Source organism: Amphiura filiformis, chromosome 9 (genome assembly GCF_039555335.1).
Source record: "Amphiura filiformis chromosome 9, Afil_fr2py, whole genome shotgun sequence".
In the NCBI taxonomy this organism is placed as follows: domain Eukaryota; kingdom Metazoa; phylum Echinodermata; class Ophiuroidea; order Amphilepidida; family Amphiuridae; genus Amphiura; species Amphiura filiformis.
In genome coordinates, this window is record NC_092636.1 from 49,939,272 (window position 1) to 49,963,714 (window position 24,443).

Below are 24,443 nucleotides of genomic sequence, written 5' to 3' on the forward strand. Positions count from 1 at the left end.
TCTCCGTTCTGTCCGTTGCTTCTTGATCTTGATCTATAATCTGTCTCGTCTCAAGTTGAGAATATTCAATTTGTCATGTTGGAATTTGCAATGACCGAATCGTATCAGTGCGTTTTACGCTGTTGCGTCTGAAAAATCCAGCATGGCGTTACTTTCAACTTGAGACGAGATAGACCATAGGTAGGGTGATAATTGTTAGAGACATTGCGATTTCCAAACGTAGACATCGGACGTACGTTGATCTATTCAAAACCACTCTCCTGTTTTGAAGCGAGGTCGGGTATTTAGCTATTTTTGAAGATATTCCACGTGCGAAATCGACGTAGATACATCGTTGAAAATGCACAAAATTTGTCCATTTCAACATACGAAGGAATGTCTAATTATTATTATGATCCTTTTGTTTGTAACAAATCATTATAATAAAGGTACAGCGATGTGTTAAAATGGACTAAATTTAAACGCAATATTCATACGCAGAGATTGCCCATTGAAATGTGTGTGATACTTTGCGTACAAAAAATGACATTGCGATTTCCCATTTTGGATTCCAACGTAGAATAAAACGCAGATGCTACGTTGAAATATACTGATTTTACCTCATGTCAAATCCATGCAACGCGCCCAATTTTCAGGACGAAAAAGTCTCATTTTGAAAGTAAAGTCATGATGTATGGATGTAGTGATCTTTAATCTACCAAAATATATGTTTTGGGCAACTACAATATTTGGGGAGCACATAAAAACAATTAAGTTTAATCAGTATGTAGGTCAAAATTTTAGTCAAAATCAAAAGCGGCCTGTTTGAATTAGGCAGAGACTCAGCTTACTGTTATTTTTTCAAATATTATAGTCTTTATTCCAGCTGACTCGTTCTCTTTCGTGACGAATGAGCACAATCCAGTTTGGAACCGAGACTACCAATATTTAACACCGTATTAACGTACGTAAAAACGTACGTGAAAACGTACGTTCCACGTGCTGCGTTTGGAACATCGCAATCTCTCTGTTATATTGAATTTGTGAACGGTTGTGTAGGTCTCGGGGTGGGGGGGTGGGGGTGGGTGGGTGGGGGTGTGTATGTGTGGAGGGGGAGGTTATAGCTGTGGGTGTACCGTTTGTTTTATGTGCCGGGTAATAAATCATTCAGTGATTAGCCAAGGTAATAATTATCCCTTGAATGACTATTTTAATTATTCCATGAAACTTTTCTTTCACCTCGTCATTGACATGATACCAGTCATGATGCGTAAACTAATTATATCTTTCACCGCTACTCTCAGCTGTCCCACATATATGAAATCTAATTGGATTTCGATGAATGTCATGTGTAACTATTTTAATAAGCAGACCCATGAAACAATATTTCTTAAGAATCGTAGGACCATCTGTTTATAAGATAAACCACATATATATAAACTCCATCGTCTTAGCTCATCTCCTTCACACATTAGTTTACATTTTCGGATATACACGAGGAGTTTACCTGGTGTGCGAGTAATCAGGTATGTTGCCAACGCTTTTTCTTTTAATTTATCTTTTTATTAAAAATTTCATATTTTGGAAATGCATCAATTTGCAGCTCTATATTAGTTTTATAATATTCCAAACTTAAAATCCGTCTATTGTAAATACGAATTTCATCAACCGATGCTTTGTATGTTGATTATAAGCAAGTGGATGTTTTGTTTTCAAATGTAAAAAGGTATGTCATACATGTAAGAAAAGCTATCAGGAACAGGTGTCTGGGTTTTAACAATGCATGATGCAGTCATGTCTACAGTAGAATTCAATTCGACCTTTGCAGGACTTAAACCCCATTAAAAGCTATTAAACCAAGATAACACTCATTGAAAGCAGCTCAACTGATTAAATCATATCTTCTCTGGTTAAATACACACATCATATGTTCTGCTTTTACACGTACAATGGAGCAATGGCTGGGATTATAGTTTCAGTTGGGTGAACGATTATAAAGCGAGCGCTAGAGAACAATTCTGTGTGGGCTTTTGTTTACGAAATGAGACAAAACTCTGCTTATTGTTAACCAGCGTTCTTGAAAATGAGAAACATGGTGGTTTGCAGACTTAACACGGTTTGGAAATAATTTCTTCATATTTTTTGGTGTTATCTGTCGTTTACATATCATTCCTAAAACACCAAAGTACGAATATTTCCAAACATCTAAATTAGCTAATAATTTAGGACATGTTACAAAACTATATTGTCTAGAATTTTAGAAGAGTACTTTTAATATTGGCCGGTTATTTTTTACACAGCGACGTTAACTAGGCAATGTACTATTACCTATAACATTAACTAAAACACCAAAGTACGAATATTTCCAAACATCTAAATTAGCTAAAAATTTAGGACATGTTACAAAACTATATTTTCTAGAACTTTAGAAGAGTACTTTTAATATTGGCCGGTTATTTTTCACACAGCGACGTTAACTAGGCATATCCCCATTCTTTTAACGTAGGCTATTTGTAGAGGTCACGCGTCACCAGGAAAACGGACAGTAACTGCAGTATGGTAGACCTGCCGCATCGCAATACCACTTTTATATAATACTATCAGACGAATTAAGACAAAAAAATAAATAAAAAGGGAAAAACTAACCCAGTATTTTGCGAGCGGAATGTTAAATCTTGATTACTATTTATTGCAGTAGGAAGCAAAGAATTCAAATGTGAAATGTGAGATGAAGTTTAGTTATTAACGCAATTGAAATGTAAATCGAGAATACAAGTCTGTATGTCAGTGCCAGGATCTATTTATTATGTCAAACACTGTTTGAACAGAATAGCATGCAAATCATTTCATTGACACACCCTGTGATTTAGAAAACGTACTTGAAGACACTAATAGATTGTGAATTTAATAAAACAGGTGGCATTTGCTTCAATCATATCAACAACCCATATCCAAAATGGATCAATCCGTCATGTACTATTCATCATCACGAGGTTTAATACCAGTATATGATATGCTCTTATGAAGCAATCGGTACACTTTAACCTTTACATTTGTTTTAACATTATATATCTGCACGACACTATTGGAATTTTTTTATTCTTGTTGTTGTTTGTATAATAATTATTTAGCTCCTTCAGTATTCACAAATAGTTTAATTGTCAGTTACAGGCTGTTACGTGTATGATTTTAAACATTTAAAAGTTGTAACAATGACCCTTATATCGTTAATTGCAAAGAGAGACACATGTTTGAAATCAGTCATGCCAAACGGATTTAATAAGATCTGTAACACTCTATTTGAATTTAACGGCAATTCCTAATCTCTCAATATTCGATGATAACAGATGCCGAGATTTTATTAACATCTTCAGAGTAAACCCCTGATCTGAAATTCTAAGAATTCAAAGCTCTTGTCATGCGACAATTGCTTTAGGAGTAATTGATTTTTAAATTAGATACTTTGCTTCATTCTATAACAATAATGAAATTCGTGTACCGTATCACATGAAAGATTCAGGTGATAGGAATAGCTTGAATCAATCACACGTATTTTTTTTCATATAAAAACATAACAAAAGAGGGAAGGGGAGTGTTCATTAATAATGATCAATATTGTAGATTGACCACGGTGTTGCTGAGTAGTAAATCTTTATTTATTCAGGGTTACTCAGTTCAGTAATACAATAGAGGTCTCCCATGAAACCCTGATTAAAATTATACAAACAAAGTATAAACATTTAACATATTAATTAAAATTCAACATAACAATATTAAACAACCTGTATAGAAATATTAAACAAAATTAAAAGATTATTACTTGATTGTTATATTGGATTTAAAAGTATTGACACTCATATCATGATATATGACAGGTTGCATCTAACATCAGTTGGAAGGTTATTCCAAAAGGTACTACCTCTAAAAAGAAATGTACGTTTCCCTTGTATGATTTGCCAGGCTGGAATTAGAAGTGAATTGGGTGATTAGCTACGGGTATTTTTGGAATGAGTGCACTCATAGAAATGACTTGTTCGCCTTGTTGGCGCAATTCAAAAGGAGTAAGTTTGGACAACTCAAAAATAGTGTAAAAGTTGCCAAAACAAAATTCATTTTAGTTATCCGAACTTAAAAAATGCTGAAAAAGCTCAAACTAATCAACTTTGTTTGCATTACTTAAAAAGTTGATGTAAGTCGTTGCGTCAACTTTTTAAGTAATGCCAACTTCTGAATTCAAGTTCAGGGAACTTAGAAAAATAAACAAGGTTCAAAGAACCAATTAGTTGAGTTATTGTAACTCAACATGTAAGTTGATGTAACTCGTTCATATTAAGTTACTATTGTTATTTATTGTTTTGAGTTATCCCAATTTGGTACTTTGTTACTTAATTCACGTAATTGGATCATTTTCTGCACAATTAGCAGTATTCAAATATTTATTTTTGTAATCAGTGCAAAATGTTGTATACTATAGCCACCTCTAGAAAAGTATGCTAACCTAGGCTAGTTTCATTTTCTGAATTGTAACAACTCAATAAAGTAAGTGCAAATGAGTGCGACCAACATAATGATATCGAGTCAGCGTTACTCAAAATTGTACGCGTTGGCATTACTCGGAAAGTTGACGCAACGACTTACATCAACTTACTAAGTAATGCCAACGAACAATTTCTATGAGTGTGGAGGAAGTGAAAATAAATTTAGATGACAAATAAGATGGCGCTTCATGTTTAAGGTATTTAAAAAGAAGCTGATTTTTCCATCTTTTGTCAAGTTTATCCAAATTAGGGGATGACATTAAAACATCAATTGGGGATCTATTTTCAGCAGATAATAGTACACGAGCAAGCTTATTTTGAAGAATTTGAAGAGAATTTGAGTACTAAACATTGATGTTAGACCAAACAGGGCTGCTGTAGTCAAAATGTGGGTAGAAAGATTGGGACAGGAGCTATATAGTTTGGGATCCTTAGCTTACTTGCAAGGATAAATATCTCAACACAAAGTATATGGGGTGTCAACAAAAGATATACATGTACCCTTTTAAAATCACTAACCTGTTAAAAACACCATCTTGGTGATTCAGGGAACTCATTCCAACTGTTTCACGGGAAATAAACGCACTTATCAAAAGTTGAGCGACTTGTTGGCCTGATAGCATGCGTCTCGAATGAGCTATCAAAAGTAATAATATCCAGATAAGCAGAATTATAATTTTCTTTACTTTACAAAATAACTAAATACGTTTATTTACAAGCCTTAATAAAATGATGAACACAGAGTTACAGGTTTAAGGCACAAGCAATGATATACGTAACTTTTGGGCGCACACCGACATCGCCTGGCTAGTAATTACTTGGTACAGCAGAGATACTAAAATCAATACCCGGGATCGATACATACGTGAATGTGCTATGCACGATTTGATATTCAGACGAAAATCTTTGGATACCGGGGTAGAAAATGATAAATATCTCCCGTAATTTATTTAGTCTAAAGAAACCAGATTTGGTTCCTTGCACTTGAATATATATGTTGAACGGATATGATAGTCGTTAGCTTGCGTCTTGAGAAAGAAGCTTGCGTCTTGAACTCAAAAACTGACAATAATTCTGATTTTATATGTGCCGAACTATTATAGCGCAGTGTAGGCCAATCGTGGAGGTAGTCTAAAAGCAGATGACCTATGGCGTATACCATGCTCACTCACACACAGCGAGGTCAGTCACCGGGCTATTGTCAGTAGCCTTAGTCAGATGTCCTTCGGCCCATTATGCGTCTCAAAACTATTAAAGGTGAACCTCATTGAAAATAAAGTTATATATCAATGGAAAGCTTATGATTTTATATGCCTAACGTACCAGGCTAGACAAAATCTCCATGCAAAGATTGGATATTGGCACCCCCCCTAAATTACAAAACGAAATCGTTCAAATTGGGCGCTTTCGTTGATGACGTCAGCTCGGGGACACACAGTTACTTCCGGGTTTGATTGTAAACACAATGTCCATGCATTACTGTGGCATGCATCGGGCCAATGTACGAATTAAGTCATTGTCAACTTACTTTACATGAAAAATATCTTCAATAAAATAAGAATAACATGAAGGAAACATCATGATCAAATCAAGAATGAAGTTCCTGAATAAAGTGTGTGGATAAAAATGGAAAAAGTGCTGGCCGGGGTGATTTGGGATAGGCCAAGCCATCCACGATATGCATAGGGAATATTACAGTAAAGCACGAAGAGCGAAGATTCGCCGAAGAACCGGAATGAAAACAGATTGCAAAAAATAACTGCTAGTGCTACCAGCTCAGATCGTCACACCAAGTTGAGATAAACTTATCACAATGAGAAAATGAAGGAATAAAATAAGGTACATGTACAGGATTTTTTAGTTATTTCTTAGCTTTACAACCGGTCATGTATGATAGGCGAACTCGTAGATACATACGGGATGAACTCAGTGACTGACTGAGTCTCAGTCCCCGAGTGTTCGGTATCCGCGACTGTAGTGTAGGCTACTTGCAGACAAAATGACCGATTTGATATTCACATTCTGATATTTCCAACTTATTGCTACTTCATCAGCAAACCCGGGCAGCAAACTTTATTCCTGTAAATGTTCCAAATATCAAGGAACGATTGATCAAATCAGCTAATACACAGAGAAGTGCTCCCGGAAGACGAAGGCTAGCGCTGTTTGGGCATATCCGCCTCGCAGACATCAGCTCCTGCAATTTCTTCAGTATTTCGCTACTACCATCATCCATACAACAATTACATGGATGTTTTTCTTTTTCAGTAGGGCTACACCGATTGTGCTATCATCATGAACTGTGACAGAAATGACAATATTATTTGTTTCTTTCAATTGTCAATTCATGGAAAGAATATTTTCCGCAATGAATGATATCCGACCGGGGAATGATCACGGCGCTAGATATGAAAACCTTTTTATGAGCTGGATTTATTGAAATCTTTTTTTGATTACTGCAAGACAATATTTTTTAGAAATCAGATATTTTAAAATGAATCAAGAACAGGGAATGTCACTTGATAAGCAAGTATTTAATTTGATGTTTATATTATTATGCCTTGACCGGTCACCGGTCGCAGCAAGCATTTGCGCATGGAATTGATCACAGCGCGAAATTCGAACTCAATAACCCAATTATACCCAGCCAGTTTCGACTGATTTTGTCCAAAATTTACGGAAAATTTATGTGTTGACAATAATTCTATTATTTGCAACATGAATATTCCTCTAATTTCAAGCTTAATTGCGAAAATGCATACAAAAGCAGACTTGATCAAATCTGCTGCAACACGCACCGCACCGCAAGTGCTATACCGGAGGACGAACTTGGCGACTCGCTGTGTTTGCGCGTACACACCTTGGTCGGGTAAATGCTATTTCTTCAGCAGCAATTTACGCACCGTGTTCGGTATAAATCCATAAAACATGAATGTTTCACTTTTTCAGTACCGTACACTGATTGTACTATCATTAAAGAATCATGACACAAGTGACAATATCTTAATTTTATTCAGATTTCAGAATTCCATCTACTAAGCCTCAATTGTACTTATTTTATAATAAAGTATGTTTCTTTCAATCGTGATTGCGTGGAAAGAATGTATTTACCGCAATGCGCTAAATATGAAAACCTTTATGGGCTGGATTTGATGAAATCGGCGGTTTTTTTAAATTAATTTTTTGATTACTGCAAGACGATATTTTTAAATATCAGATATTTTCAAATGAATCAAGAATAGAAATGTCACAAACAAGTATGTAATTTGTTTTTCGATCATGTTTATTCAGTCCATGACATGAGCGGTAGCAGCAAGTTTGCGCATGGAATTGATCCCAGCGCGAAATTCAAACTCAATTACCCAATTATACCCAGCGAGTTATGACTGATTTTGTCAAACATTTACGGAAAATTTATGTGCTGACAATAATTCTATTATTTTTAATATATATAGAAGGAACCAGCAACTTGAAGATTCATCTAATTTCAAGCTTTATTGTGAAAATCAGACTTGCCGAGCAGCTTGCAAAAGTACAGAAAGTCTTGTTTACATGTTTCCGAGTAGGATCACGTGACTGCGAACCCTGAGCTTACGTCACGAGCATTCTCAAGGTCATAGACGATTGATTTGGGTGCTTTTTGGGCGCCTTAAAAAAGACCAAAAATTCATTCATTTTTTTAATTTTTCAGCTTTATTGGCCATCAAAAAAATCGGAAAAAATAATTTTTAGTATCCTGACATCATAAGCTTTCCATTGATATATAACTTTATTTTCAATGAGGTTCACCTTTAAACAGGTCGGAACAAAATGGCCATGCGTGGCGGTGGATTCAACCTACCATGGCGATTTCTGCCATGAAGATATCGGGGCGATGACACTGTGGGGCGTATCAGTAAGAAATGTCCACGCTCTCTGCCCACGCTCAATTTCGAAGTATTCGGGTCCAGTATTCGGTCATTAGTCTCAGATTCATTCGTGAGTCGTATCGGTGTTTTTGTCACGGTGTCGGGTTTCAGTCAATTTTCCAGGGAAGTGCTGGTTTTTCTGATACCGCAACAAGGTGTGTTACCATGGTTACTATTAGCAAACCCATTCTATTTCACGGAACCATGTTATCTATACGGTGTCCGATAATAACCCTTGTATTTGAGTTAAAACAAAAAAGATTCCAGACTTGTTTTCTCAATCAGTGTTAATATGACCAATTCATTTTGTACCGCAAGTATATGATTTGTCTGTGGTTTTTTCACGGTGCGGAAACAAAACAAATTCTTGAGTGATATTGTTTTCCTGTATAGCCCGTATACCGGTAGTATTCAAAGCTGTTGTAATTCAATTATTAGACAATACAGGCTATAGCATGTCCCATAAATAATATAACCATACATTGTCAATAGTATAAACTAACTTTGCAAACAGTAACACATGCATTAAGCTGTATTAAAATGTTATTACCAGCAGAAAAAAAATACACATTAGTAAAAAATAGTACATGCATCCTTTGTTAACTAATCAGTAATTTCACTGAGAGCAGTGCAGTGCGTGACACGAGTGCAATACCTGAAGGGAGTAGAGTGCAAGCCACTGAAGGGCCAACTTTCACAGTCACCTTTATGACCCTCTCTTGTTGACAATAATACATAAATATATTAGAAAGCTGTCTATCGCTGATGAGAACATTAAATTCAAGGTGAATTAAACGTTTGATGCAAATTATTGGCGTATACAATTTGTTTTGATAGACTTTATACAAATATCCTGAGCACGTAGGAAATTGTTATGGCAACGCGGTACAAATTTTACATTTGTGGTTTCCAAATCAAAATGTCTAATATGTACGTGATCATAAACAAATCTCAAAATAATCAATACGTGGGGCCATAGATCAAATTTTGAAACATATATAACTGACCGAGCCTCGTATTTTTCCTCATTCAAATACGATTTGTGATCATATCATTTTTTTCGCGTTACAGGCAGGAGAGGAAAATTACGATGTCCCACACAGTCCAGGGCCAAATATTACTCCTAGTAATAGGAATAACAGTCGTGGCGGCTGCTCATTTTCGTGGCGGAACGATGAGTTGGAGACCGACGGGAAATCTCAATGAGGTAAGTGTCGTGTGAATAGGGTATGGCAACAATCAGGAACAGGGTAAGTGCCGTGTGAATATAGAGTATATAGCAACAATCACGAGCAGGCTATTAAAGTGTCGCGCATCATTTTCCGATGTATGGACAAGGCTGCCAAAAGAATGCTAAAGATTTACCTAATAATTTGTTGAATAATAGCCATAGTTGATAAAATGTTATAACAATGGCTTCGTCAAGCTGATTCTTTGGTTCTATCAGATAAAATTAAAGTCTAAAACAGTTTCATCAATAATGATGCTGATGATAGGGATTACCATAAGAAAGGGTGAAATGGTTGGATTAACTTCAGTAAACTTTGTAGTAAACGTTTCCTCAACAAGTTAACTGTTGCATAGTTACTTAAGGGATCCAAAATGAGCGTTTATTGCGTTTCGACAGTATTTTTTGTGGGACATGAGAGCACCTCAGACCTATCGAATTGCATTCTGAATACGAAGCATGTCTTTCTGATATCAAATAATTTTCATTTTTTTAACATCACAATATAATACAAATTTTATGACAAATTATAAAAATTTGATATTTTTCAAATTTTGATATATAACAGTCCTCGAAGTAAATTATATAAATCTAATGATATATTCTTAAAGTGTATGTAGCAGGGAGGAAAAGCCGACGGTCAATTGAAAATTTTGACCTTTCATATTGAAGATATGGATTTTTTCCCAAAAAGGCCTAAATTTTTTTTGGTGTTTTGGGAAAAAAATCCATATCTTTAATACGAAAGGTCAAAACTTTCAATTGATCGTCGGCTTTTCATCCCACCTACATACACTTTAAGTATAAATCATCAGATTTATAAAGTTTACTTCAAGTACTGTTAAATATCAAAATAGCCTATCTATTTTAATGATTTGCCATAAAATGTGTATTAAATTGCGAATTTCAAAAAATCAAAATTATTTGATATCGGAATGACATTCCTCATATTCAGAATGCAATTCGATATGTCTGATGTGCTCTAATGTCCCAAAATAAATACTGTCCAAACGTTCATACCCCAGCCCTTAAGGTTGGGTACAAATTGATGCAACGTTTTTTTGATGAAACTGATACATTTCATAACTTGACGCCAGCTACTGAGTCTGTCAATTGCAAGGTTTCTGTCGTAAGCGGTATGCTTTTCAAATGATACGCTACTCTTTTAGAAAACAATTTACAGATCAAAATAATTAAGGTACAAATTATTTTTACACTTGAATATCCTAAACAAAGACAGATTATCAGATATGTCATAATTAGAACCGGCGGCCAATAACTGAATCGTTAAGCTCGGATTTAAGACCAAATTCGTTGAAATCGACCAAGAAATAAAGACACGGTGAACCAAAGTGCCAAGGAAGATGCCAATTAAGTTGTAGATTGCTCTTTACCTCATTTATTTGTACAGAAAGCGTTTTCAAACAAGAGAACTAGCACCATGCATTCCGTTGATTAGAACATTTGGTGCAGCTTTTGATTTCGTTTCTTCCTGTACCACAAATATTTGATTATCAATACACGGGCTCACAGTTTCTTTAATCACCAACCGGTTTCAACAAATAAGGCCTCAAATCCGAGCTCAGGGTACAGGTAATAGATGCTGGTTTAAATGTTGACATTTGTCTTTGTTTAAGATAACTGGTACTTTAATTTTTGTTATCTGTATATTACAATAATACAGTAAGCCAAAGAATTAAGGTGTTCACCCATGTATATCCAAAATAAAGACAAATATGTCAAAATTAAAATAAGTAGTCAAAACATGTACTCTTTAGCTGACCTTATTTGTTGAAATTGGTTGAGAATTAAAGAAACTGCATGTGATCTAAAACCTAATGAAGAAACGAAATCAAACGTTGCACTTTTGTGTTCTAATCAATGAAAGCACGACCGTCACGCTAGTTTTAACGTGCTAATCAATGGAAGCGCGGCGCTAGTTCTCTTGTTCAGGCGCGAACGCTTTGTGTACAATTCAATAGGGCGTGCGGGAGCAAACTGCAACAAGGTTTTTGGATCGTCGTGTTTTTATTTCTAGACAATTTTCAACAAATGACTGAAATGAGGTCTTAAATTCGAGCTAAAAGATGCAGCTATTGGCTGCTGGTTCCATTATGACATATCTGTCTTTGTTTAGGATATACAGGGGGTGAACATAACTGGTACCTTAATTCTTTGGCTTACTGTATTGCAAACTGAAGAAGACTGAGAGTAATATTAGATTTGTATTTTGCAAGTTTACGACCTTGTATCCATTATGTGTGTCGTCACAGGTAGAAGTGAGCTACAGAATGGGTTTCAATGGCTTTCGAGGTCCAGATGAGCGACCTCCTGGAGGACATTATAGATGCTCAGAGGAAGCAAAACACGGTGGATGGGTTCTGGGTACCACTGGATACTTAGAATGCGAGGGGTATGTGTGTTATGTTTATTTAATTGTGCATCATAAGTAACATGGCTTTGTAAGCGTCAAGTCCATAATCAATATACTAAGCAGCGTAGAGAGCGTAGCGGATTTCGTACACCATTGAAAAGAAACTCTCTTCGTGGCTACTTTTATAGTTTGATCAGCTCGTAATCGGCGGGTCTAATAACATCGCGAATTGATATCAATATATTTTATTTCGAGAATTGTCTCAAAATTTCGCCAGAAGCATCATGAATTATTTATTAAATCTTATACTTTATCTACTTTCTTTAACACGTAAAATATAGGCAGGGCAAGTCACGTTAAACACTTTTAACAATGGTCGGTCTACTTTTCGCTAAAAGTGCAAAAAGCCTTACAATTTCCGCCGATTAACAGCTGTGTTATATAATTGGAATATGCATAATGTGTGTTTTAATAAGAGAAAGTTGGCAAAGAATAACAAAATCAAAATTTTCGGCTTCGTTCCTCTTAAATATGCCAAACCAAAATGTTCACAAGGAGTTTTAACTGTAGTGATGATGGACTGTTTGCCGTTTCCACCAGTTTTTGTTGAATTATGCTTAGTTAATGCAGATGATTGTCTAACAAACAAGCTGCATATTTGTTACTATCATTTTATTACACATTCTAGCGCGGCAATTAGAACATATTAGTATAGCTTACACACAAAGTTTACGCAACGTTATGTACGTAATTTACGTTTACAAACTTACTTCGTAAAAATAAGTAAAATTCACATAATTTGGTAAACATTGCATAGTGCTGAGATAAATTTTACTTATGGCTTTAGGATGTTCTATACATACATAACGTTAACCATTTGTGTAATGTGTGTGTTTGTACCCATAATCCCCCTGTCGACGTTGTCACTTAAATACATAATCATTTTCTTCGTTGTCCTTTCAGATGTGAAGGTTTTACCTGGAAAGATATGGAATGGCGATGCACGGATTTCGACCCTCAAGGTGGATGGGATATTGGAGGCGATTCTCTCATCGTTAAAGTCCCGAATGAGAGAGCCACGGTGTAGTAAGTGTATTTTCTTGTTAATCAGATAGACCTAATTATTTATATGTTCAGAGGTTTTCAATTATTATAAATTGTAAATAGATATGTCATCATGATCGTTATCATAGATTGACCCTCATTAATTCACTTCGATATGGAACCTTTGAGCATGTTGAGGGGGTTATTAAAAAACCCAATTATAGTGTGAAATAAATGTGTCAATCTCAAATGTCACCAATTGGTAGCCCTTACCTACAGACACTATAAAATTTTTACACTGAAAATCACACTGATATCTGTAATGGACACTGAAAATTTAACACAATGAACAGCACCACTGAAAATAACACTGAAATAGTTCTTTTGTTATTCTGTATGCAAATAACCATTGTCCAACCACACTGAAAAATGGACTGAAACTCCTCTGAAAATCATTGGCCAGTCATTTAATCCCACTGAAATGGATTTAATCCCATTGAAATGGATTTAATCACACTGAAATGAGCTAGCCTGTTTTATTGTTATGGAAATTAGTGCCCTGGATCATTGCTCATTATAGCAGACAATAACCACTTGATATACCACTGAAAAATACACTGAAATACCACTGAAAACAATTTCAGTCTAACAATTTCTTTTGTTCTGATGATTTTCAGTGTTACCCTGTCATTTTCAGTGTGATTTTCAGTGTAAAAAATTCATAGTGAGAAGAGGGAGTGGGTGTATGAGGTGAGTTGTGGTGGCGGTGGAGGGGAGCGGTCGTGCGTATCATAAGTGTCGGTGGACCTTTGTGTTTTCCTATTAGGGCTAATCAGTAACCACTGGTATGGTACCAATGAATGTCGTGTTCAAGTTCATCTTATACTATTATGTTGAATGTATTTTTTCTTGAAGCTTTAACCAATGCTGCTGGATAGGTCCCCTCGTGAACGCACCAAAATATCATACAAACCAGGGATACAAAATGATGACTGAAATTGACCTCCGACCTAGGCCGGACACAGGACGAATCAATTCTTCTCCTATAACGGAACATATACCGGTCCAACTATTACATAGTGGATGCAAATACTGGTTTGAAATACCTGGTAAGTACAGCTTATATTTATCGGAATACGAGTTACACCATGTCAACGTTTGATTAATGAATGTGTATGCAATTTGGTTCTCGAGCTTTCTAGTGCCAATATATTAGCATCTGAAATTAACTTCTTCGCAAACTGGAATACTTTGTTCTAAGTTAAAGCATATACAGTAGATTCAATTTGAGTAAATCAATCTAAAATGTTTGGTTCTATAAGCAAGTACTACACTGCAAAAAGCGTGTTTAGGAATTAAACACTTTTCTTGCACCACATTCTAAACATGCTTGATTCCTAAACCCTATAGTGGCAGCCAGCCCTGATATATAGCTACTAACCGCTCCATCTCGGGGGCACTTGACGTGATGGGGGTGTGCAGACAGCGCACTGCAAAAAGTGTGTTTAGGAATTAAACACTTTTCTAAACACTAACTTGCACCATGTTTTTAAACATGTTAAAATGCTACACATGTTTAGGAATTTGATGGGTATGTGTTTAGGAATTTAACACATGATGTTTTGGAATTTGACATTGGTTTTAGGAATAAAACACTTTTCTTGCACCACGTTTCTAAACATGTTTGATTCCTAAACACCAATGTCAAATTTCCTAAACACAGCCCATCAAATTCCTAAACATGTGTAGCATTTAAACATGTTTAAAAACATGGTGCAAGATAGTGTTTAGAAAAGTGTTTAATTCCTAAACACACTTTTTGCAGTGTAGTATATATCAGAAGGTCAGATCTAAGGCCAAGCCTTCTTTAAGACAAACAACATAACTGATAACAGAGATGTAGCTAACACAATGCTTGCACATCTATTCTCTATTCTTCGCATGGTTTAGTTGAAAGTCGGAATTAAAATCGGATGCTTTACAAAATACGATAACTACTACTCCTCCATAACAAGATAATCTTCAACCGCCAAATTAGATCATGGATCTTGAACTGACTTTCGCGAAATCAATATTCCCGACAGTTTGCTGTGCCTAATCTCGTTTTGCGGTTGTGTTGTTATTCTCGTGACTTGTCACACCGTTCCGTGACATCGGATCAAATGATGAGTAGGAGACTCTTGTAGCTTGGACCGCATGGTGAAGCAAATAAAAATCATTCATAACACAGTAATCAGAGAAAATGATTGCTCAGGCCTTACTAGTTACCTATGCTGCAAAAAAAAAAAACTTTTGTTACAACATACACAAAAAAACATAACGTTTTAATCAATATAATATGGTTACATTGTTTGCAGTAACTGATCCTGATAATGACGCATATAGATGCCGATATACCAAAGGTTGGGAGGACGAGTGTTACGATAACCAGGGACAAGGCAGCAAACACGCTGACATTTGTTGGGAACTCTCTTATATCACCGTACATGTAAGTATTATGTAAATACACACAACTTACACTACTTAGAAATAGATTGCAAATATGAAATCATCACACATTTGAAAAGGGGCGCGTCATTGGAATGATCGAATCTGGTCTGCGAGGGAAGTAGCCCGGAGAACAACCAGGGGAAGACAATTGTTTTTGATGCGACTGGAAACAAGGTTCGGGATTACCAAAGAGGTCTACCCAGATATGCCAGATATGCCTACTTGAGTATTCCTGCCAAGACATCGATTATGGTCATCAAAAAGCTATGGACAGCATTTGGAAAACGCATACAATGTTCACTTTTCATCACGGTCAGTCTTTCATCGACTTCTGAAGGCCAAAAATGCGCTTTTATAAACCAATGATAGACAACAAAGGTGATAGCACATCTGAGATCAAAAGAAGATTAGCTATGGCAAAGACAACAACTCAGAGTATGTCAAAGATCTGGAAGAGTCGTGGTTTATCAGTAGAACCGACATTGTAGAAATCAATGGTACACTGATGAGGTGATTGAACCTGACGTCTTTTCTGCTATCCAACTGGATCAGAATCTCACATCCAGCAGGACTGTACTCAACCACATACTGCTAGAGACAAACTTCTTTGAAATGTACAGACACTTGTTGCCGTTCTATGGGGCGCCTTTCCAAGCTGGAAAAGGCAATGCGTATGTATTATGCTCCCCACGTATAGAATTCCATAGTCTATCTCGTCATTGAATATAGTATAGTTGAAACATTTTGGAATTCACCCCTCCCTCTACATATGAATAATACCATACAGGGTGCAACTATTTTTAATTTTCATTCTGTTTATTTTCAGGAAAACTGCACACTAGAATTCGACACCAGTGGAGGCGCAGGTCACTATGCTGTTCGGCTAATGATCGAAGATCTACTAGTAGATCAAAATGGCGAGGTTGTTCAGCCCATTGAGCCATTAAGCAAAGTCTCGTTGTCCTTCCTACTACAAGTTGCCCCTGACGATTCTACTTGTAAGGGTCCCAGAATTATTACACCATCACCCGGGTCCTGCAAAACCATCACCGTTGGCGAACTGTACAGAGACACAGTTGTTGCTGAAGCAGCAACTGACTTACTTTAGTGAGTACAAAAGTTTTGTATGTTTGTAGGTGCAAAATTAACAATAAGGCACCCGGTTTTACCGCCGCGTTCAGCAACTCATATCATCACGACAATTGTAAACAAACCGTGCTCGAATTTGATTGACAGATGACGTCAGACGCAAACTAGTCTTATTATCTTTGTCTTTCATTATAGGAAATGGTTCAAGAAAGACTATAATTGCAATTATATTTCTATAGCACTTGAGTTTCTTGAGTTCAAACCAATAATATATATATATATAAAAAAAAGGTTTTGGGTGTTTCCACCTCCTGAATAAAATAATGGAAATGACACCACTTGAAGCCTTGTAATCTCTTTTATAGAACCCATACCATCCATCTTGTGTTTCAGCTTTATTTGCATCAAAATTTGTATGCAAACATTCCGACATGCTCCCTTTCGACCCGACTTAATTATGTAGTTTTATTTTACTTTTTGTAGCATCCAGCGTATTGAGACTTCTAAGCCACATGGTATGGCAGTGTCTGAACTATATGATGCAAATGTTAATCCTCTGGCGAACGCAGTGTCTCTGGAGAAAGCAGTGGACATCTCGTGGATTCCAACCGCAGACCAAGTAGGAAGACATAGTCTTGGATTCAACGCAGTAGACAAAGATGGGTAGGTATCACCTTAGATACTCGTATCTTAAAAATATTTCAACATCAATAAACTTTTTTCTTGTGATGCCAAGCATTAGAGAATGAATTTGGAGAAAACCTTCTGATAATTACAAACACTCGATGAGCAGCAAGACCTTTCCTCTAAACTTTTAATCCGATAAGCTGATTATCTATTTGTTTTCATGAATTGGAAGACATTCTTTGATGTATTAGTGAGCTCAATCATCTGAAATTACTGGAGCGTGAGCCACCCAGGCTGGTGGCTCAGCATAGTATTTTATTAACAGAAGGTTTTCTCTAAATTAATTTCCTAATGGGTAGGATGTAAAAACAATAAGCTCATGCCAATCAGAAATGGTATCAAAATCACTCGGGACGAAACCAGAGATTATCTCCGTACAAACGCTAATACCCGTCATACATATCCCCCCACCCACCCACATTCCTCCCATCCCGTTCCAATAATATAAACAGTCAAACATAAAAACAGACAAACGAGTTAAACATAAAAACAGACAAATGAGCTGAGAATTTAGCCAAACTTAGCATAATACAACTTTATCAGCAATACAAATATTTACTGAGTTCTTATAATTCTGTTCTTACACATTTCAGGTTTTCCAGTGGCTGGTCTTTCATATCGCTCAATGTCGTCGGTACGGGACATAATCTCCACCCAATAGCATCAGAGAGTAACCCCTCTGAGGGCCAAGAGATTGGGTCCACGAACGGATGGACTGTGAGGTTTAACAGACCAGTAAGTATAGAATTAGTTCTTAACATTCAGTGAGCAAAATGTAGATAAATAAAATGCACTTTTCTCTCAGAAGATTATTTTCTGATGTATCATTTGCACATAACGAGTCTATTATATGTTAAATTGTTTATATATAAATATATTGTTTATCTTTTTTATTTCTAAGATAACACGCCCGACTCAACCAGCCTATATAACCCTGTATGACAGCCAGGGTAATATCGCAGATAGACTGGATGCCTCTCAAGAGCAACATGTGTCATTTTCTGACCAGGAGATAACATTCTCCGTATTACTAGGATCTGATGTGTGGGGAAAACAAATATATACTCTACGGTTAGATGGAGGAGTCGCTATCGATGCAGAGGTAGCAGAATGCTCAACCTATTCCAGCCCGGACACATGGGATGTTGTCGTTATTGGTATGCTGGTTCCTAGAAGAAAAATAATACTGATGAAATACTTTTAAGTGTGACAAATTTAATGCTTACTCACATCTTTAACTTTCACTTCCTTTGATGGAGGCTGGATCACAGGAAATGACCAGTTTCACTGCTTTTGACACGGGGCTTGCTATTATTAGCCTCATTCCCACATTCACCATGAAGACTGGTCAGTTGTCTTCATGGGTTAGGTGAAGACGTAATGAAGTATGAGGATTTAAAAGAGCAATCAGTTGGTGGAATTTAGAGATAGTTGAACCTGAGACCTCTGATTGCAGTTGAATGTGTGTGTATTTACCGTCTATGCAGAAAGCGTGGGTTAAAGGGTAGATTACTTCACGAAATTAATTATGATATCAGTACTTTACTTAGCATTTTGTTAGATTCTATACTTCCCTTATTATTTTTGACAATGTTCACGCAGTGACGCAGTGCAAATGATAACGAAATACCTATTAATTTATTAAGAATCTGTGAACCTCGATGCTGCCGCGCACACGATTTCACTGACAATTCAAGTTCCAGACCTGTACACACCCTACACCCCACACACCCACACCCAACCAACAATAACCATAATAATAATATTTTCATAACAATTGCTACACATTTTCACTTACATCAAACAGGTGCCGAGAAACCTGCGACAAAAGCCCCAACCACCAAAGTACCAATAATTCCTACACGTGCTCCTACACAGCCTCCCACACTGCCTCCTACACTGGCTCCTACAAGTCCACCCAAGGAACCAATCTATAAATGCACATCAGGAGACATGGATATCGACTCACCTCCAGGTGTAAAGGAAGGCGATGAATGCTTTATACATCTGGAAGATTCTAGCTTCACCGTGAACTCACAGAACAGTGTCAATGTGCCTTACAAGCTATGCTGTCCGGGTACATGCAAACAGACGGGACCACCCAGTCCCCCTGGACCCCCAGGTAACAACCAATAGGTAGGGTGATAATAATGTTTCGTCCAGTAATGCGGGAGAGGAATGCTAAATCAGTAGTACGTTCATCATCTGTTCATAGAGGGCGTTAAGAGTCATGTTTTAATATCGTTATGAGTTAGGCAGCTTGTCAAACATCGATCGTCTCGTTGTTAAACTCATGTCACGGATGACATGGATGAATTCTCTAGAATTAGCCAAATGGATCAGTTTGTACAGCTTTGCATGGTTAACAACCCTAAGCTGTCCTCGCTCGCTCAAATACTCACGGTGATTATCACCGTTATATAACTGATATACTGCCCTCTGGTCTTCTACCAAAGTTCCCATGTACGCTAATTCAGGACAATTCATGCTTGTGCAGAAAGTGAAACTCATAACACACAAACTTAAAAACCGCGGATTTTTGTTTCATATTAGGCAGCTTAATCATCAATTAATTCAGAAACTCGATCTCAACTGAATTCTCAGTTGATTGATAACTTTCATTATTAATGAAAAATAGATGTTAGACCTGTTTAAAACATGTTTATACACTGTTCAAATGGTTATACCTTATTTGTTTGTAATGTAGAATACCTAATTGCGCTGAAGAAGAAATAAATCTTCACTGAATCAATGGATAACTACAGCTCTTTTTTTTCTTTCAGGAACTGATGATGATTGCTAGAATGACGGACGTGAACAAGGTTGCGACTGAATAATGACCGCTAAAGATTTGTAATGAAACACCAAAGAAAAGAAGAATTTCGACTGTATAAAAAAATTCCATATTTAATGCATACAAATCTAACAAAAATGCACAAAAAAACCTGTTAATGTCTGTGTATGAAGTGACAGGAAGTATATGCTCAATGCTTTTTAATCATAAAACTTGATGTAATACAGGGATTTAGTATTTTTCAAGGGGAAAAAGATTATTTTCAGTAGTATTTATAGTAATATTAATATGATACCTGAAATATACGGGGTTTTTTTTCATCATTTGTAAACGGTCAATTAACACAGCACTAACAAAGCTGGCTGATGATCTTTCTTTATTATAAGCCACCTATATAACCCGATAATTACTGTGTTCGTGACTTCAAACGACTCTTTTCGGAGCCAAAAAAGATAGATGACTGTGTGTTTATTAATTGTTACTGTTAGCGTGTTATTCAAATGTGAGGTTTTTTTATTTGTGAAATTTTCATGTATTATTGTATTCACAATTAGGTTCATCAAACTTGTTTTGGTGATAGTGGGCAAAGTTTTATCATATTTATCATTTAGTGGGCCAATCTCTGGAAATCTAATGGAGCGTCCCTAATGATAAAACACCGCTTGTATAGTTTCTTTGTCCGTGATTTCCCTACATGTTATTGTTGCATCGAGCAGTAGGGTGATGTTATAAACAAACGGGTTTTTTTTCTGGTATAAAAACAGTTAAGAGAAAATGAGTTTTTAAACTTAAACAAAAAAAAACTTAAACAAAAAAAAAATTGTCAGAGCCTGAAACCGGAAATTATTCTTGTAATTTTATAATATGTAACATTACGTAAATGGTGATAGAAGAACCAACAATGCAAACAAGACAAAAATCTCTTTAAAAATGACAAAGCAATAAAAAATAACAGGGCTTTATATAATTAGTATTTGAAATTGTCTTTTTCTGTACTGTTGTATACGTAATTAATTAGTATTGTTATAGGCGATGTGGAACCTGTTAACATGTGTAAGATGTGACGATTCAATATTGGTCATGACAATGGTCTTGTTGTCATGAATTAAAGCCATATTATAACATTTGCTGAGGAAGACGCCCTCACTGAATTTTTAAAATTCCTTTTTTTACACGATTAAATTGTACTTTATTAAACCAATATACCCTGCAAAAATCAAGACTCTAGTTGCTGTAGTTTTGTCAAAATCTTGAATAAAACGCCGGAACCGGCGCTTTATTATTACGATGGAATTATTAGTCGAACGCATACACGATGTTCATAACACACAGTAGGTACACGGCGTGCGGGACGGTGATATACACAACAAAGGGTCGTACCACAACATGACCGAAGGAGTGGTACGTATTGGCGACATGTGCGCTGGTAGTAAATTCCAATTTTCTTTGCTTTGCCGTAGTTGTTCGGCTCAAAAAAAGGGGATATATCTGACAGTAAAATCTATCATTTTATGGCAAAGAAATGCTAATCTATTTTGTTTAAAAAAATGTTATAATATGGCTTTAAGTTGTGTAATTCTGTCTATAAAACGTTAAGGGATTAAGGTGTTGTAAAATTAAACTATCAAGGGCTGACAGCTTATAACTTTGATTAATACACCCCACTCCCAATTATGCTACATCACCATGGTTATATTTGGATACTTCCCGACCCTAGATCTGTTCGTGCTATACCCTAATATCGGGAATTTATCCGCCCTCGATAGTGCCGTTCTTCCCCAAAGCGTCTTCAGATAGCGAAACTTAACCCGGGAACTTAACATGGATTTAAATTTTGAGCTTCGTATTTGTTTGTCTATTTCATTTGCATTTTAAGCATGATTATTCCTTATGCCGAGAAATAGAACATAAGGCATCTGTAAATACGTCTACACTATGGACAAAAATAATGAATTTGATAGATTATTAAAAGGTTGCTTTGTTGAAGATGTAGCTAAATTAGACAGTAGTAGCAATAAAGGTTAAACGAAAACTGAAACAAAAACCTGATTGATACTTATCTTATATTGGTCAATTTGTATTGGAAAAATCAAAGATAAAATCTTATTTCTATTTTATCATTACTAGACATGAATGGAAGGGTTTAATGTTCACATCATGGAATTTTTAAATTGTTTATAAACGACGAGTTTATTTATTAAAAGCATGTAGCGTATACGTTCAGAAACGGGTACTACCAAAGTCCAGCAACGGATATTGAACTTTACTGTTATAATAGACAGAAAGAATATTATGGTAAGCAATCTAATACACTCTTTTAATGTAAAAGTGTGACCAATAAAGAGTGGTTTCGCTCTTTTAGGACTGGTTTTTACTCGTGTAGGAGTGATTTTTCACTCTTCTCACTCTTTTGGAGAGTGAGTTTGATATCAGTCGAAGACCTATTCACATGAATTGAAACTTTTGTAATATGTTATCAAAAAACAACATTTTAAAAGTATTTGACGACGGAAACGTTTACAATATAATCACAAAGTTGAACAAAATAGACAATTTTGCTGCACAATAGTCTCATGTTGTTCCGCTTTTGCATTCAAATGTATAGGAAGACCACCCGGTATGTAGAAGGTCACTTCTTGTCACTTACTGTCTACAAGCTGTTATGTCAACTCGGAGGTGGTCACGTGCGTATTTATCAAAAAGTATTTATAAATATAGTCGAAGCATACTGACCAATGCTAATTAAAGTACAGATATCATACTTCATCTACATGATCTAATGAAGTGACCTACCCTTTATCCAACCCTTTCTGCATAGACAACCCCACTGCAATCGGAGATCCCTGGTTCAACCATCTTTAAACTGATTGCTATTTCATGATATTTTACTTCCATCACGTCTTTACATAACCATGAAGACACATCACAGAAGAGCTGCTGCCAAAACTGCTGCCAAAGCTGCTGCAAATCACATCACATCAGTACAAGATTAAAACGTAAAAGGCCATGATTTAAAACAGATAAGTATGAAAAACGTCTTGAACTGATCAACAGACATAGAGTTTTTGATGTTGATCGTAAATTGTAAAATAATTCTGGCACGGATGTCAAAAGAAATTGACTAAATAATCCTTTCGAAAAGAGGACAGCCAATATAAGGTATCAATGTTGGCCTATGAGCATAGACCGTGAACAACTTTACGGTCTATGGTATCAGCCCGATCAAATATCAAATCGTATAACAACATTACTAGTATATAAAATTAACAAGCTTGACATCTTAATATGTTCCCATCTGTCATCTTTTCTTAATTAAACTTCCGTCGAAAAGTGTATTGCAATATATCATGTTTGTAATTGTCTTGTCAAGTTGTCAGCCTCCCATATCCGATCTTCGTATATCATCACGTCCACCCGACTGTCCTACTTTCAGTTCACAGTTGAAAAGAAAATATGTGGAGTTTTTCCAAGTTAAGTATAGTAACACATATGAGTGTTATTATACAAAGGCAAAATTCTCGTGTCCCTAAGTTAAAGTTTAAGGGCGCACAGCGTCATCGTCCAGATATCTCCATGGTAGAAATCGCCATGGTAGGTTGAATCCACAGCCACGAAAGGTCATTTTATTCCGACCTTATGAGACGCATATAATTAGCCAAGTGACCTGACTAAGGCTACTGACAATAGCCGGGGTAATTGATTTCTCGCTGTGTGAGTAAGCTTGTATACGACATTGCGGTCAATGGTCATACTGCCTATACGGAGTAGTGAGGGCAGATTATAGCCTGCGCGCTGCAGTCCATATACAGGACCAACGCAATATAAAATTAGCGATTTTGGTCAGATTTTGAGTTCAAGACTCACGGCCGTTTCTCAAAGCGCAAACTAACGACTAACATATCTGTTCAACACGTATTTTCAAGTGTATGAGACCAGATCTGGTTTCTTGAGACGAAATCCTTTACGGGAGATATTCATCATTTTCTAACCCGGTATCCGAAGATTTTCGTCTGATATCAAAATCGTGCATAGCAATTCACGTGTATCGATCCCGTGTATTCATTTTAGTGTCTCTGCTGCACCAAACAATTATTAGCCAGGCGATGTCGGTGTGGGGCGTATTAAAGCTCTCTATCATACTCCATATTACAGTCGTTGCCACGCCGTTGTATTGACAATGGTTTGACACAATAGCAAAGCAACCACGCAGTACAAGGCGGTTGATAAAAAAAAAGGCCATTTAAGATATATGGTAGGATATTGTTACGAGAATTTGGTCCCTGGATCACATTCTAGACGTCATCATATAGAA

At 36.3% G+C, this 24,443-nt stretch overlaps 1 protein-coding gene across 1 annotated transcript; it reads left to right on the plus strand.

The window, feature by feature from the left end:
- Positions 1 to 1,415: 1,415 nt before the first annotated feature.
- On the plus strand, positions 1,416 to 23,474 carry LOC140161097 (uncharacterized). The gene is made up of 12 exons (XM_072184485.1): positions 1,416 to 1,505; positions 9,497 to 9,632; positions 11,927 to 12,066; positions 12,991 to 13,113; positions 13,987 to 14,180; positions 15,429 to 15,559; positions 16,388 to 16,668; positions 17,134 to 17,313; positions 17,931 to 18,072; positions 18,239 to 18,494; positions 19,145 to 19,459; positions 20,121 to 23,474. The coding sequence occupies exons 2-12, from the start codon at positions 9,516 to 9,518 to the stop codon at positions 20,138 to 20,140; spliced, it is 1,899 nt and encodes a 632-aa protein (XP_072040586.1). The 5' UTR covers positions 1,416 to 1,505; positions 9,497 to 9,515; the 3' UTR covers positions 20,141 to 23,474.
- The last annotated feature ends 969 nt before the right edge of the window (positions 23,475 to 24,443 follow it).

What these genes read in the sequence shown, in the direction of transcription:
- LOC140161097 (XM_072184485.1), top strand. Translation starts at nt 9,516, where the DNA reads ATGTCCCACACAGTCCAGGGCCAAATATTACTCCTAGTAATAGGAATA. An exon ending in CGACGGGAAATCTCAATGAG is followed by an intron (nt 9,633 to 11,926) that starts GTAAGTGTCGTG and finishes GTGTCGTCACAG; the next exon opens with GTAGAAGTGAGCTACAGAAT. An exon ending in TCTCTTATATCACCGTACAT is followed by an intron (nt 15,560 to 16,387) that starts GTAAGTATTATG and finishes GTTTATTTTCAG; the next exon opens with GAAAACTGCACACTAGAATT.